Genomic DNA, 13,306 nt, shown 5'->3' with positions numbered 1-13,306 from the left:
TCAGTCAGTTAAGCATCTGCCTTTGGCTCAGGTCATGACCCCGGGATCCTGGGATCAGCCCCTCGTTGGGCTCCCCGCTCAGTGGGGAGTCTGCTTCTCCCTCTCCTTCTGCTCCTCCCCCCTGCTTGAGCGCGCTCTCTCACTCTCACAAATAAATCTTAAAAAAAAAAAAAAAGAATGCTGTTCAAATGCACACATCTGACAATGATGTAAAGCAGTTTAAAAATATGTCTATCATGGGATGTTTCCTACAACCACGTCCTAAATACTGCAAGGCAGGGTCGGCGAGGTAAAACGTAAACGGCGCTTGTATTTGGCATCTTAGTGAATGAATCTGTTTTAATTTTCTTGTGTGCCGTTTTTGTGTCTTGCACTTTTTGTTGTTTTGGGGAAACACCAGTTTGTTTTACAACAATAAAGTTTACGGGAGTTTCCAACATGAAAGCAGTATGCCCTCGCTCCGAGAAGACTCACCTGACTCACAGGCCCTGCCCACGCGGCCTCAGCCTGGCTGGGTCCTCCTTGCAGAGACTGCTCCTCGGGATCTTCCCACGGCCTCTGCTCAGCGTCCTCCCTGACTCCCCTGAGCCCCCGACCACTCTCTCTACACTAGTTCCCGGCCAGTTACAGCTTAAGAGTGCGGGGGCGACGCTCGCGGGGCCCACGACACAGCCCGCGGAAACTGGACACTTGTGACGGCGCCATAAGCACCCGCGTCGAAACTCGAACTCGGTTCCCGCAAGACCGGACGGCAGGGGCCGATGCGCACGGAACCCGCGCATGGGCCTCCGGGAGTTGTAGTTTGGCGCCTGCCTGCGCAGGCGCTCTCCCGGTCAACGGCGGGCGTAGTCTTCGACCATCAGACAGGAGAATGCGGCGTACAAGGCTTTTGGGCGGTGAGGCGAGGCTAAGGCCGGCAGGGGTCCGCGAGGCCGGACTCGTACTCCGAGCGCAGGAGCCACTGCCCTGGGTGGGGACGAGGCGAGCACGGAAACGACCGGAAATGCGCGCGCTGCCCTCTGGGAGATGTAGTTGGGCGCCCTCTTGCGCAGGCGCAGACCCAGCTGGTGCCGGCCGCGGCCTTTGTCCTGTCGTCCCGCTGGTGAGTGAGACTGGGGTGGCCGGAACGAAGGAGACCGAGGCGGGCGGGCATCCGGGGTCTTCCCGCGTGCGTCTGTGGAGAGTCCCTTTTCCTGCTTTGGGCCCGGGGCTGGTCGCTATGGGGGCGGTGCCGAGTGGGCGGGGCCCGGATTGAGGGTGGGGGTGATTCCGGGGGCGAGGAGAGGAGTTGGGGCCAGGGTGGGGCCCTGGCTATGGTAAACGGAGTGGGCGCCTCCGGCTTCGGGGTCACAGTCAGAGATGCTAGCTGGTCCGACCCTTCAGAGACTGGAGCCATCCTGACCTGCATCCTTCCCCTGCTTTGGTGGAACGTCCGGGGTTTGGAGGGTGGGGAGGGCCGAGGCCCCCCTGAGAAGTCATCTCTGGAGCTTCACCGTTACTGAGCGGCTTCTCAGGATGATTGTGAGGGAGACCAAAAGCACAAGACTTTACTCCCAGCCGCCTGGGACCCAGAAAACAGACTCATTATGTTAAAGTCATTGAGTACCATCCAGGCTCCTTCATTAATTCAGCAAGTACGTAGGTATTTGGATGTTCTGGGTGCCAGGCCCTATCCTATACCCAAGAGCCCCCAGGGGAGTCAGGGAGATGATAAGAAACCTGTCAACACATCACTAAAGAAGATAACTCCCATCTTGGAAACTGCTGTGAAGACAACAGGGCACAAGTGGAACGGGACAAAATCAGGAAGCTTATCAAGGGGAGGTACAGAGAGACAAGGGAAATACATACTACCTTTGGCCTGACTTTCATTTGGGGCGCTCAGCCAGGGATGAGGGCCCTGCATGTTGTGGATGATAAGTAGATGCTCGCTGAAGCAAGAGGCTTTCCTTCCAGCACCGATTGCCTTCACGTGTATACTGCTGTGCCAGCCTCCATTTTCAGCCCTTGCCACACCTTAATTCCTATAATCTCTGTGCTGGGTCATCAATCTCATTTTATAGGAGGGGGAAACCAAGGCAAACAGTGCCCGAAGACTCCATAACTGTCCAGCTTTCTGTCATAGTAACAGAAATAGTCACCATCCATCTGGGCAACTGGGGATGTGTCCCTTGCTCGCCATGGCCTCAGTTTTCCTATTTGTGAAACGGGGCAGGAAAATTCAAGGTAATCCGCCAACAATGCCTGGAATAGCACCTGGAAAATGCCAAGCTGAGGTTTTACCATTGGGTTTAGCCTGGGTGCAGGGCTCCAGGCTCTAGCAGCCAAAACCCTACTTGCACACAGACTCCAGGGTGTGGGGTTTCTGGTCACTACAGTTACTCACCCAGTCTCTCACATCCCCTTTCCCCCCAGAACTGCCTGCTGAGGACCTAGCTGTTCCTCCAAGAGGCCAGAGGAGGAGGGAATGACTGCTGGGCTCCTTGCTGCTGGGACCCCGGTGAGTACACCACCACCCTCACATTCGGGCCTCCCAGGCCCTGGCCTCAGGTCCCCACCAACTCATTCTGCTGTCAGGGCCTTTGCCCTTTCTCTGCCCCCTGCCAGGAATGTGCTTTAGTCAGCTCCATCTTCCTCCAGATCTCCCACCTCACCACCTCTGAGAGGATCTCCCTGATTCCTTCACCTGCCCTAGTCTACTCTGCCAGACAGCACTCATCCATTCCACTGATGTGTCTGGCACTTTCTCGACACAGGGTTCTGGTGTGTACTCCCAACTCACTCTCTCCATCCAGTCCCTTAGGCGACAGGTACTTAGTACTTGCCATTGACCAGGTGCCCTTTTAGGCACTGTTGTAGGAAATGCAGCTGTAGGAACAGACAAGCAAAAAATTACCATCCCTGTGGGGCTTACAGTCCCTATAAGGAATACAAATGTGCCAAGTGTTGTGCAGGAAAATGAGGCCCAGAAGATGGGTTTGGGCACCAGGCATTAACCAATATAGCCCAGAAGGCCTGCCTGAGGAAGTGGCCCCCAAACAGAGACCTGCTTGGGGGTAGGGAGTGAGATCAAGGCCCACAGGGATAATGTTCCAGGCCGGGGGAATACCATGAGCAAAGGCCTGGAGGTGGAACCATGCCAGGCACTTTCCATAAAGGGCAGGCACACACATGTAACAGGAAGACCGAGAACAAGGTCTCCTAGGCTGGCTGCAGGGGGCCTAGGGCCTTGGGAAGCAGTTCTGACCATCTTTGCCACGTGCAAAGGCCCAGACCAGTAAGCACTCAGTGAATGGGTGGAAATGTGTCAAAGCCTGTGGTCAGTGCTGGACACACTTCACCTTATCCTACCCCCACATCAGCCCCATGAGGTTGGAATGAGGAAACTAAGACACAGAGGCACGTCACAGGCTGAGGCCACACAGCTGGGAGTGGCCGAGCCAGGCCTGAGCTCAGAACGCCTGGGCCCACCTCAGACCACACGCCCCCACCAGTGCCCCCAGTGCTTGGCACATATCCCACTGCCTTCGTGGCTCTTCTTCCAGACCTCTGCATGGCTATTCCAGCAGCATCCCTCCCACCTTGTCTAGAGCACTGACCCCTCCTGGAATTTCATTTTTTGTCAGCTCCCATACCCTTCTTGTCAGCTCCCATACTAGCACATGAGCAACACATGGCCAGGTCTGTGTCTCTTGTTTCCCTGGCATCTTCGGTGCCCAGAACAGTGACCTGCACTCACTAGACTCTGGAGATAACTACTAAGACCTAGTGAGTCTGGAAAATGTAGCTGAAATGGGGAAATTGGTGAAAGAAAATAAAACATCCTCAAGCCCCCCCCAGCACACCTGCCTGAATGATGGCTCACACAGGTAAAGCACTCACTATGTGCCAGGCCCAGGGCACACACATCATGTGAATTCTCTTACTCCTCCCAACAGCCTTCTCAGGGAGTTCTTACTAACTCACAGATGAGGGCAGGGTGGCACAGAGCACTTTAAAAGATGGACCTGGGGCTGGAGTTTGAAGCCCGATCATCTGGGTCTAGAGCCAAATCTTGACAGTGCCACCCCCAGGTATCTAGTTCATACCCGTGTTGCCCCACATCTCCCCTCTGGTGGAAGAAATGTTAGCAGAGGCAGATGCTGCCAGTTGGGCGAGGATCCAGTATTTGAGTACCCTGTGTCCCTCACTCCCCTCACACAGGGCAGTGACACCATTGTCAAGGTGAGGCCCTGGACTTTGCCTCTGCTCCCCACCTACCCTCTCCCGCCGGCCATCCACAGTACTTGATTTGGTGAGATGAAACTGCCTTTGTGGATGTCTGCCCCTGCCCCTCACGTGCCTTTAAGAAAATCGTAAATTCCCCACCCAGTCATGGAAGAAACTGGCATCGTGTGGGAATTTCAGAAAACACACACAAGTGTGGTAGTGACGGGAATCACCCCAGGAGCCACCATTAGCCGTTGTCCTTGGGGATCATGTTTTTACCCCAATATGTAAATTTCCAAAATTAAAGATGAGGAAACGGTCCCCAGGGATCCCATGACTGGAGACCCCCCCCCCCAGTCCGGATCATTTGCTTGTTCCCACCATTCCACTGGCTCTTTTCTTTCTCCCCACTTTGTATTCAGGTATTGTTAATGCACAGTGCAGATTTACATGAGTGTGCGGCTTGGTGACTGCAGCTATGGACACCAGCGGACATTCTAGCTGATGTGTGGGAGGTTTTCAGTCTCCCAGGGCTCCTTCGTGCCCCTCCCTTGGTCACCGCCATGATGGCATCTCAGGGGCCCTGTGTTTGCACGACTAGGGTGTATCTCCTTATATCTTAAGAACCCCTCTCCTCCAGCAGAGCCCTCAGGCCCCAGAGGAAAACCTGGACCAAATCCTCAGATCTGAGAAAACCCCTCCCCCTGCCAGCTTGGCTGTCCCCGTCCACCAGCTGCTCTCACTAGCAGCCATTGCCAGGCTTGGCCTGGGTGAGGACATTTGTGTGTGACATTTGTTTCAGGAACAAGTGACTTTTGAGGACATAGTTGTGGACTTCACCCAGGAGGAGTGGGGGCAGCTGGAGCCTGACCAGAGGACCCTGTACCGCGATGTGATGCTAGAGACCTTCAGGCTCCTGGTCTCCGTGGGTAAGGCCACAACTGAACCCCCAATGTTCTGCCCCAGCACAGATTCTAATTCTCCTGGGTTAAAAGTAGGAGTAGGTCTAGGCCTTAAAAGCAGATACCTCGGATGAGTTTTTGGCTTTAGAGACCTGATGTTTGGTTGCAAATTACAGATCCCACTTGAAAATGCCAGAAGCAGAAAATCATGGGGTAAGAGGGTCACAGTGGGTCCCATGACTGCAGAATCCCAGGGTAGACCTGAGTCTTCCTGTGGTCTGTCAGGAGCCCCTCACTTCATACCTCCAGTGCCACCTCTTTCTGCCTTCATTCACGGATGGGACTTCTGGAGGTGAGAAGAGAGCTGCCAGATGCCTCTTCTGTGTCTGAGGCCAGCAGAAAAGACAGGATCTGTGTCCTGGGCATCCATGGAAGGCCCATGGGTTGTCTTGTGTGGCAGCCAGATCTCCTCCACACTGGTCATTGTTGCCAGCGGGCAGGGGAAGCAGCAGAGCTCTGATTGGCTGGGGCTGGGTCACACGTCCCCCCAGAGCTAGGGTTGGGGTCCCTGTGGGGCCTGACATCAGGGCCTTTACCACAACTGTGGCCTCTGGGGCCTGCAGCCAAGTGGGTCCCGGAAGAAGGAAGGTGCAGTGGACAGAGGGGTGAGGAGGGTCCTTGAACATAAACGCGCACTCACGGGTCTCCACTTGAGCAGGATGCTGGCTCCCCAAGCTGGATGTCATCTCCCTGCTGGAGCAGGAGGAGGAGTGGTGTGCAGCGGATGTGTGCTTAGGTGAGGGGAGAGCCCTGCAGGGCTGGGAGGAGCCCATTCACCCCTGTGGCACCCTCTCTCCATATCTGTTCTCGCATTCTTCAGAGCAAATTGACTACTCAGTCTTTCAGTAAACATGCACCAAGCACCTGTTCTGCTGTGAGAGAGACTTTCAGTGAATTTACCTTCTTGGTGAGGGAAGGGGCACGCAGTAAACAGGTAGAATAATAGCTGCACAAGACGCTCATGGCGTATAACGAATGCTGAGGAAGTGAACACAGGTCATGAGGCAGAGGCCAGGTTGTGGGGAGGACCTGAGCAGAGATAGGCTAGCCTCTCCAGGGAGGTGACATGTGAGCTGAAAGCCTGAGTCATGGGAACAGTGCCGCCACGAAATAAGCTGGTAGAATGAATTCCAGGCAGAAGGAACAGTGGGGCAGCAGCCTGCTCTTCCTATGTAACAAACACTCCAGCCTCAGTGGTTTAAACCACAGAATCTTACTCCTGTATCTGTGGGTCAGTGGATCCAGTCTGGGCTTTTCCACATGTCCTTGGGGGCTGTGTTCTTCAAACATCTTATTCATCTCCTGAGACCAATACCAGCTCTGTAGGAAGTGGGGCTGTCCCGGCACTGGTGTCAGACTCTGACCCAGGTTAAGCAGTGGCCCATCACCAGGGCCCAGGAAAAATAGCCAGTGTGTGGGAGGGGGTCACAACAGAGTCTCCAGCTTCAGGAGCAAGCAGCCTTCACCTGGGGTATTCGCTTTCTAGGATTGCTTTAACAAATGACCACAAACTTAGTGGCTTAAAGCAACATGAATTATCTTCCAGTTCTAGAGGTCAGAAGTCCAAAATGGGTGTCACTGTGCTACAGTGCAGGTGGCAGCAGGCAGTGTTCCTTCTGCAGAGCCTGGCGACAACCCATTTCCTTTTACTTTCCAGCTTCCAGAGGTGCCCGCACTCCTTGACTCACAGCCTCGTCCATCTTCCAAGTGAGCATGGCCCTGAGGTCATCTCACATCTTTCTCACAGATCAGAACTCTTGCGATTGCCTTGGGCCCACCAGGATAACCCACGGTAATCGCAGATGATGAGCTAATGTCAAATGGTTAGCAACTCTCATTCCTCACTGGTTAGGAATCAGAACATGGACATACTTGGGAGCCACTACTTTGCCAGCCACACCTGGCTTGACCTCTTCTTTTTCCCCTGAACACTTCATTAGAGCATAATATAAATGGGCAGGGTGCTCGCCTCACACCTTTAGGCCAATCCAGTGTTGGGGTGGGGACGGCATGCACTGAGGCCATGGCTGTGCAGGGCAGACTGGGTACTGGGGCCAAAAGGCAGTCCTGCCACATTTGTTTGTTCATTCAGCCTGTCTGTTGGCCTCTGCCGTGGCCAGGGGTGCAGTGGTGACCAAGGTGGACAGAAGCCCTGCCCTCAGGGTGCTCCCAGTGGGTGAAACAGACTCAACGGACCAGGTCCAAGTCCTCTTGTTCACCTCAGGTCATTTATCCTGCTTCTGGCAATACAGAGCTCAGCTGTCTCTGGTCTGGGGGAGCTGGTGGTTACTTTACGTCTGGCTGAGGTGAAACAGCAGCAAGAGACCACCAAGAAGAAACTGGATCTGAGCAGTGGGAGGACTGGGCTGGCTGGTTCTTAACCTGTGAGAAGCGGCTCTTCCTCCGTCACTACCTGGCACTTGGAGACTGCTTCTGGCCATTGCTCTGCCCTTTCCAGCCTGGGGCATCTATTGACGGCTTCCCTAGATGCTTGCTGTCTGCCCTGCATCCTCTCCCTGCCCTCATTCTCTGTGCTCCCCTTGCAAGCTCCCTTCATGTCCCTACACCAGCTTCCCCACCCTGACTATTCTCTGTGCTTTCTCTCTGCTCCTGTTCCTTCCCTTATTTACAAAACTGAATTTAAATGGTTCAAAGTCACTTGTGCCTTCAGCCTTTCAAGACCATCAGTTTTATTCTTTAGCTACACACCCACCACAAACTCTTCCCCCTAAACTGAAATAAGGAACATCTCCATTTTTGTTTCTTTCAGATTTGGAAACTCAACCCAAAACCAAACTGTCAGCTCCAAAGCAAGACATCACTGAAGAAATAGCAAGCAGTGCCCTGGTGGAAAAGTTTCCTGTGGGATAGTCTGTGGTACTCTGAGAGTGACAATGCCAAGGGCCACTGGGGACAGAGTCACGAGAGCCGAGATAGCCACGTGGTGCAGGCAGCATTCACGCCTCTGAAGATACCCATGCAGCAGCAGCAGCAGGTGAATGGGTTTGGGGAAAACTTGATTCTGAGCCCCAGTCTCCCAGCTCAGCCAATGACTCCTGAAAGACAAGACCTCCACATGCTGGGGACACGTGGGAAGAGGGGGAAGCCAGACCCAGGGTTAAATGCTCAACAGAAAATATATGCAAAGGAGAAGCCCTACAAATGTCAGGCATGTGGAAAGGCCTTTAGTCACAGCTCAGCACTTATTGAGCACCACCGAACACACACGGGAGAGAGACCCTATGAGTGTCATGAATGCGGAAAAGGCTTCCGAAACAGCTCGGCACTTACCAAACACCAGAGAATCCACACTGGCGAGAAACCTTACAAGTGTACTCAGTGTGGGAAAACCTTCAACCAGATTGCCCCACTGATCCAGCACCAGAGAACTCACACAGGGGAGAAGCCCTACGAGTGCAGCGAGTGTGGGAAATCCTTCAGTTTCAGGTCGTCCTTCAGTCAACATGAGCGGACTCACACTGGGGAGAAGCCCTACGAGTGCGGCGAGTGTGGGAAGGCCTTCCGGCAAAGCATCCACCTCACCCAGCACCTGCGAATCCACACAGGGGAGAAGCCCTACCAGTGTGGGGAGTGCGGCAAGGCCTTCAGCCACAGCTCTTCCTTGACCAAACACCAGCGAATTCACACGGGGGAGAAGCCCTATGAGTGCCACGAGTGTGGGAAGGCCTTCACGCAGATCACACCGCTGATTCAGCACCAGAGGACCCACACGGGAGAGAAGCCGTACGAGTGCAATGAGTGCGGGAAGGCCTTCAGCCAGAGCACGCTCCTGACTGAGCATCGGAGGATCCACACAGGAGAGAAGCCCTACGGGTGCAACGAGTGTGGAAAAACCTTCAGCCACAGCTCATCACTCAGCCAGCACGAGCGGACGCACACAGGAGAGAAGCCGTACGAGTGCAGCCAGTGTGGGAAGGCCTTCCGGCAGAGCACACACCTCACTCAACATCAGAGAATCCACACAGGGGAGAAGCCCTACGAGTGTGGCGACTGTGGCAAGGCCTTCAGCCACAGCTCATCCCTCACCAAACACCAGCGAATCCACACTGGAGAGAAGCCCTATGAATGTAACGAGTGTGGCAGAGCCTTCAGCCAGCTTGCCCCACTCATTCAGCATCAGAGGATCCACACAGGAGAAAAGCCTTATGAATGTAATGCATGTGGCAGAGCCTTCAGCCAGAGCTCCCTTCTCATAGAACACCAGAGGATTCACACCAAGGAAAAGCCCTACGGGTGCAATGAGTGTGGAAAATCCTTCAGCCACAGCTCATCACTCAGCCAGCATGAGCGGACACACACTGGGGAGAAGCCCTATGAATGTCAGGATTGTGGGAAATCATTCAGGCAGAGCACCCACCTCACTCAGCACCGGAGGATCCACACGGGAGAGAAGCCCTATGAGTGCAGGGACTGTGGGAAAGCCTTCACACACAGCTCATCCCTTACCAAGCACCAGAGAACTCATACTGGGTAGACCCACTTCACACTCACTGGGACATGGGAAAGCCTTAAGACATAGCTCATCCCTTACTAGATGTGACCCAGTCTTTCTCAATGGAAACAATACGAGTATATGCATATGCAAGCCTTCACACATAGTACGTGCCTCAGACACCCTCAGAGAGAAGCGACGGAAAGGACTGTGGGAAGATGGAGCTCTAGGGCATCCATCCCTGGATAGCAGAACATCCAGACAGTAGTAAGGACATGTGGAGTAAATCAGTGTTGAGGACTTTCAGTCATGAGTGCCCACTAATGCTACATCATAGAACCTACAAAAAAGAGAAATGGGAAAAAAAATGTAGCAGATCTGGAGATGGCTTCTGTCCAAGGATTCACGATATTCCAAACTAGAGATTTTCAAAGTGGTGAGAAACCCAACAAATGCTTTTTATATACAGAAACCAGATATACTCAGAATTTATCATTATTGCACATTACATTCTTGGGAGGGGTGCTTATGAATGGTACAAGGTGACTATAAATTTCTCTACAGGACTCACAGGCATTAGAAACACAGATGTTGCTGTTTCACAAAAAGGAAGATTTTTCCTTTGTTAAGCCACCATCTTATGAACAACAGCACTTCCACATTGGAACCTTATATTTTGCAAGGCTTATCTCTTTTTTTTTTTTTTAAAGATTTTATTTATTTATTTGACAGAGATAGAGACAGCCAGAGAGAGGGAACACAAGCAGGGGAAGTGGGAGAGGAAGAAGCAGGCTCATAGCAGAGGAGCCTGATGTGGGGCTCGAGCCCACAATGCCGGGATCACGCCCTGAGCCGAAGGCAGACGCTTAACCGCTGTGCCACCCAGGCGCCCCAAGGCTTATCTCTTTTGAGAAATGTACAAGTTAATCTTCTTTTGATTGTTTTCATTGATTCTTCTTGGTGTTTAAGCTTTTGTTTTTGTATAATTTATCTTGAAGATCCATAGTATTACATTAAATCCTGAATCCACTAACAGCAGTCTCTCTGACAACCACAACCCCTGAACGGTGACTTGCCATCCTCATTAGAACCCATATTTAAATTGCATTGGCTGGATTTGGTCACCAACCATAGGGTTATATCGGTTGGTTTGGTTTTCCGATCACAATGCCAGGATGTAAGTTTCCAGTTAACTTGAAATTTCTCCCTTTGGGGAAGGATATTACAAATAGTCTTCCAGTAGTCCCCAGTATGCTTATGCAATGCCTCCCCTTCCCTTTTTTGGAATTAATTTCATAGTCATTTATAAGCCACTTAAGAAAACAGCCGTCTCCAGTAGAAACAATGCAAGCCACATCAGTAATTTTAGCTATTGTCATAGTCCCATTTAAGAAGCAGAACAGGTGAAATTAATATCTGTCCCTGTATATCCCAAATGTTACCATTTCAACATGTCACTATAAAAGACCACTGATGAGATGTTTTGCTTACTTTCTGTATAGTACATCTTTGAAATCCAGTGTATACTATACATTTGAGGCACACCTCAGTTCCCTGTAGCCTTTCTGGTGCTCATTTGCTCATTTCCAGTGGCTGGACTGGACTGGCGTGGGCAGCTCAATAGCCTCGGCCCTCTGGTCAGTTGTTTTGTCCTCCTCCTTTTCCCTGGGCTTCTATCCTTGTGTTGCGTCTTGTACTCAAGGAAACCAGATGTGCTGAGATGATGAGCTTCTTTAAATAAATGGCATGACAGGCTCCTACCCCTGAATCTTATGTAGAAAATAGGTCATGCCAGTTGTGCACAGTTCGGACTCTCTAGGATTATACTTCTTACTGGAGAACACTGCATTTGGAAAACATGTTAGGGCTCCTCTATTCCAGTTCAGTTCAGTAAAAATGGAACCCAACCACACTCTTCCACAGTCCTTTGAAAATGCCAGATGACTGAGAAACAGAGTCACGCAAGCTCCTGCTGTCCCGTGCAGCCCTGCTCCCCTGCCCCCACAATGACACACACAGGAATACAGCACAGAACTGGGAACCATGGGGAGGTGCCCACAGTATCACTTCTATCCTCCATCAGGGAGTGAGATGAGAGTTCCCTCCCTAGCAGGGCCACATCCCTGGAGGGAAGTTGAAGCTACACCCAGAGTATCAGAAAAATGGCAGAGGCAAGTACACTCCTGACTAGAGGTCCTCACTTACCTGGAGAGTTGCTGGTATGTCTCAATTATTGACACAAAAGTTGAAGACCAACAAGGAAAGATGAAGGGTGTGAACACAGGCTCAGTAGAGGCCGTGCTGTTTCCACCTTGTTCACTGTGGTGCTTGTGCTTGGAACCCTGAGACACCACGTAGGAAGTCCAACTGCCACCAGGCCACCATGCGGTTTCCTCGATACTTTACTTGTAATATCCCACCTAGGGCCAGAAAGGATTTCAGCATCTCATTTTATGTAGCTTTTCTCTTGGTTTTAATTTTTTGAGAAAAATCACCATGCCTAAAACTTAAGACTCAAAGTATACAAATGGCATAGTGGTTCTTAGCATGATTGGGCTGTTTGCTTTCCAAAGCAGTCACACTGGTTGACACTGGTTTACAAAACTCTCACCCAGATCATGATGGAAGGCCTGTATTAGTCGGCTCAGGCTCCCACAGCTGGATACCACAGGGTGGGTGGCTTAAACCACAGAAATTTTCTCACAGTTCTGGAGTTGTTCTTCACTGGAAGTCCAAGATCAAGGTGCTGTCAGAGTTGGTTTCTAGTGAGAGCTCTCTTCCCGGTTTGTAGATAGCCACCTTCTCATTGTGTCCTTGCACAGCCTTTCTTTTATGCACAGGCGATGAAGAGTCATCTCTGCTCTTCCTCTTCTTATACGGATATCCATCCTATCCGTGCTATGGGATTATGGCCCCACCCTGATCACCTCCCCACAGGCCCTATCTCCAAATATAGTCACATGGGGGGTTAGAGCTTCAGTGTATAAATCTGGGGGTGGGGGGCAATTCGGTCTGTAACAGAGGGTATTTAAGCATCTTCTTCCCATTGAAATTTATTCCCATCTTGCCAGGTTTCCATTTGTGGGATTTGCCCTTCCCTGACCACTCTGTGAACAGTCATCCTCGGACACCCTGTGGAAACTAGCCAGGAACTCCATTCTGTTCTTCATGTCAGTGCATCTGGGGCTCTCTCTTGCCCTCTAGATATTATGTCCTTTTTGAGTCGTGGCTCAGTGCCCCATGACCTGTACACTTTCCAGCCCTTCCAGCTCCATTGGAGAGACCAGGGCTGACTTCTTGTGCTTTCCATCTGCTACATCTTTCTCAATGGGCCACATCCCTACCCCTTTGGATGGGGGATCCTCAGCACAACCCCAATGCCCCTAACCCTGAACTAACCCAGCTTCATCTGAGATTAACAAGTGGGAACATCTGGCTATATTTTTTGTTTCTCTGTAGAATAAATCATCCAATGCCTTGGTCAGGATGATGGTGGCAGGGGAAGAGCAAACAAATCCTGACATCTTTTCAATAGGTTTGGTGTTTGTAGTCATTTGAGAAAAGCAATTCTGAAATGATTTTGAGAGGTATTTTAGAATTTAGTATACTAGTAAATACGTTGATTTTAGAGTTCTCACTATTGACATAAAAGTATCGGGGAGTACTAGAATGCAAATAGAGG

At 51.6% G+C, this 13,306-nt stretch overlaps 1 protein-coding gene across 1 annotated transcript; it reads left to right on the top strand.

Annotated features, from left to right (window-relative positions):
- The first annotated feature begins 981 nt into the window (after positions 1-981).
- ZNF135 (zinc finger protein 135) lies at positions 982-11,998 on the top strand. The gene is given in 6 exon segments (XM_034639365.1): positions 982-1,102; positions 2,416-2,500; positions 5,012-5,138; positions 5,830-5,907; positions 7,942-8,027; positions 8,029-11,998. Coding segments are annotated over 5 exon segments (1,962 nt in total). The 5' UTR covers positions 982-1,102; positions 2,416-2,467; the 3' UTR covers positions 9,667-11,998.
- The last annotated feature ends 1,308 nt before the right edge of the window (positions 11,999-13,306 follow it).

This window comes from Ailuropoda melanoleuca, chromosome 12 (genome assembly GCF_002007445.2).
Source record: "Ailuropoda melanoleuca isolate Jingjing chromosome 12, ASM200744v2, whole genome shotgun sequence".
NCBI classification, from domain to species: domain Eukaryota; kingdom Metazoa; phylum Chordata; class Mammalia; order Carnivora; family Ursidae; genus Ailuropoda; species Ailuropoda melanoleuca.
This window is presented reverse-complemented; position numbering and strand designations above follow the sequence as displayed.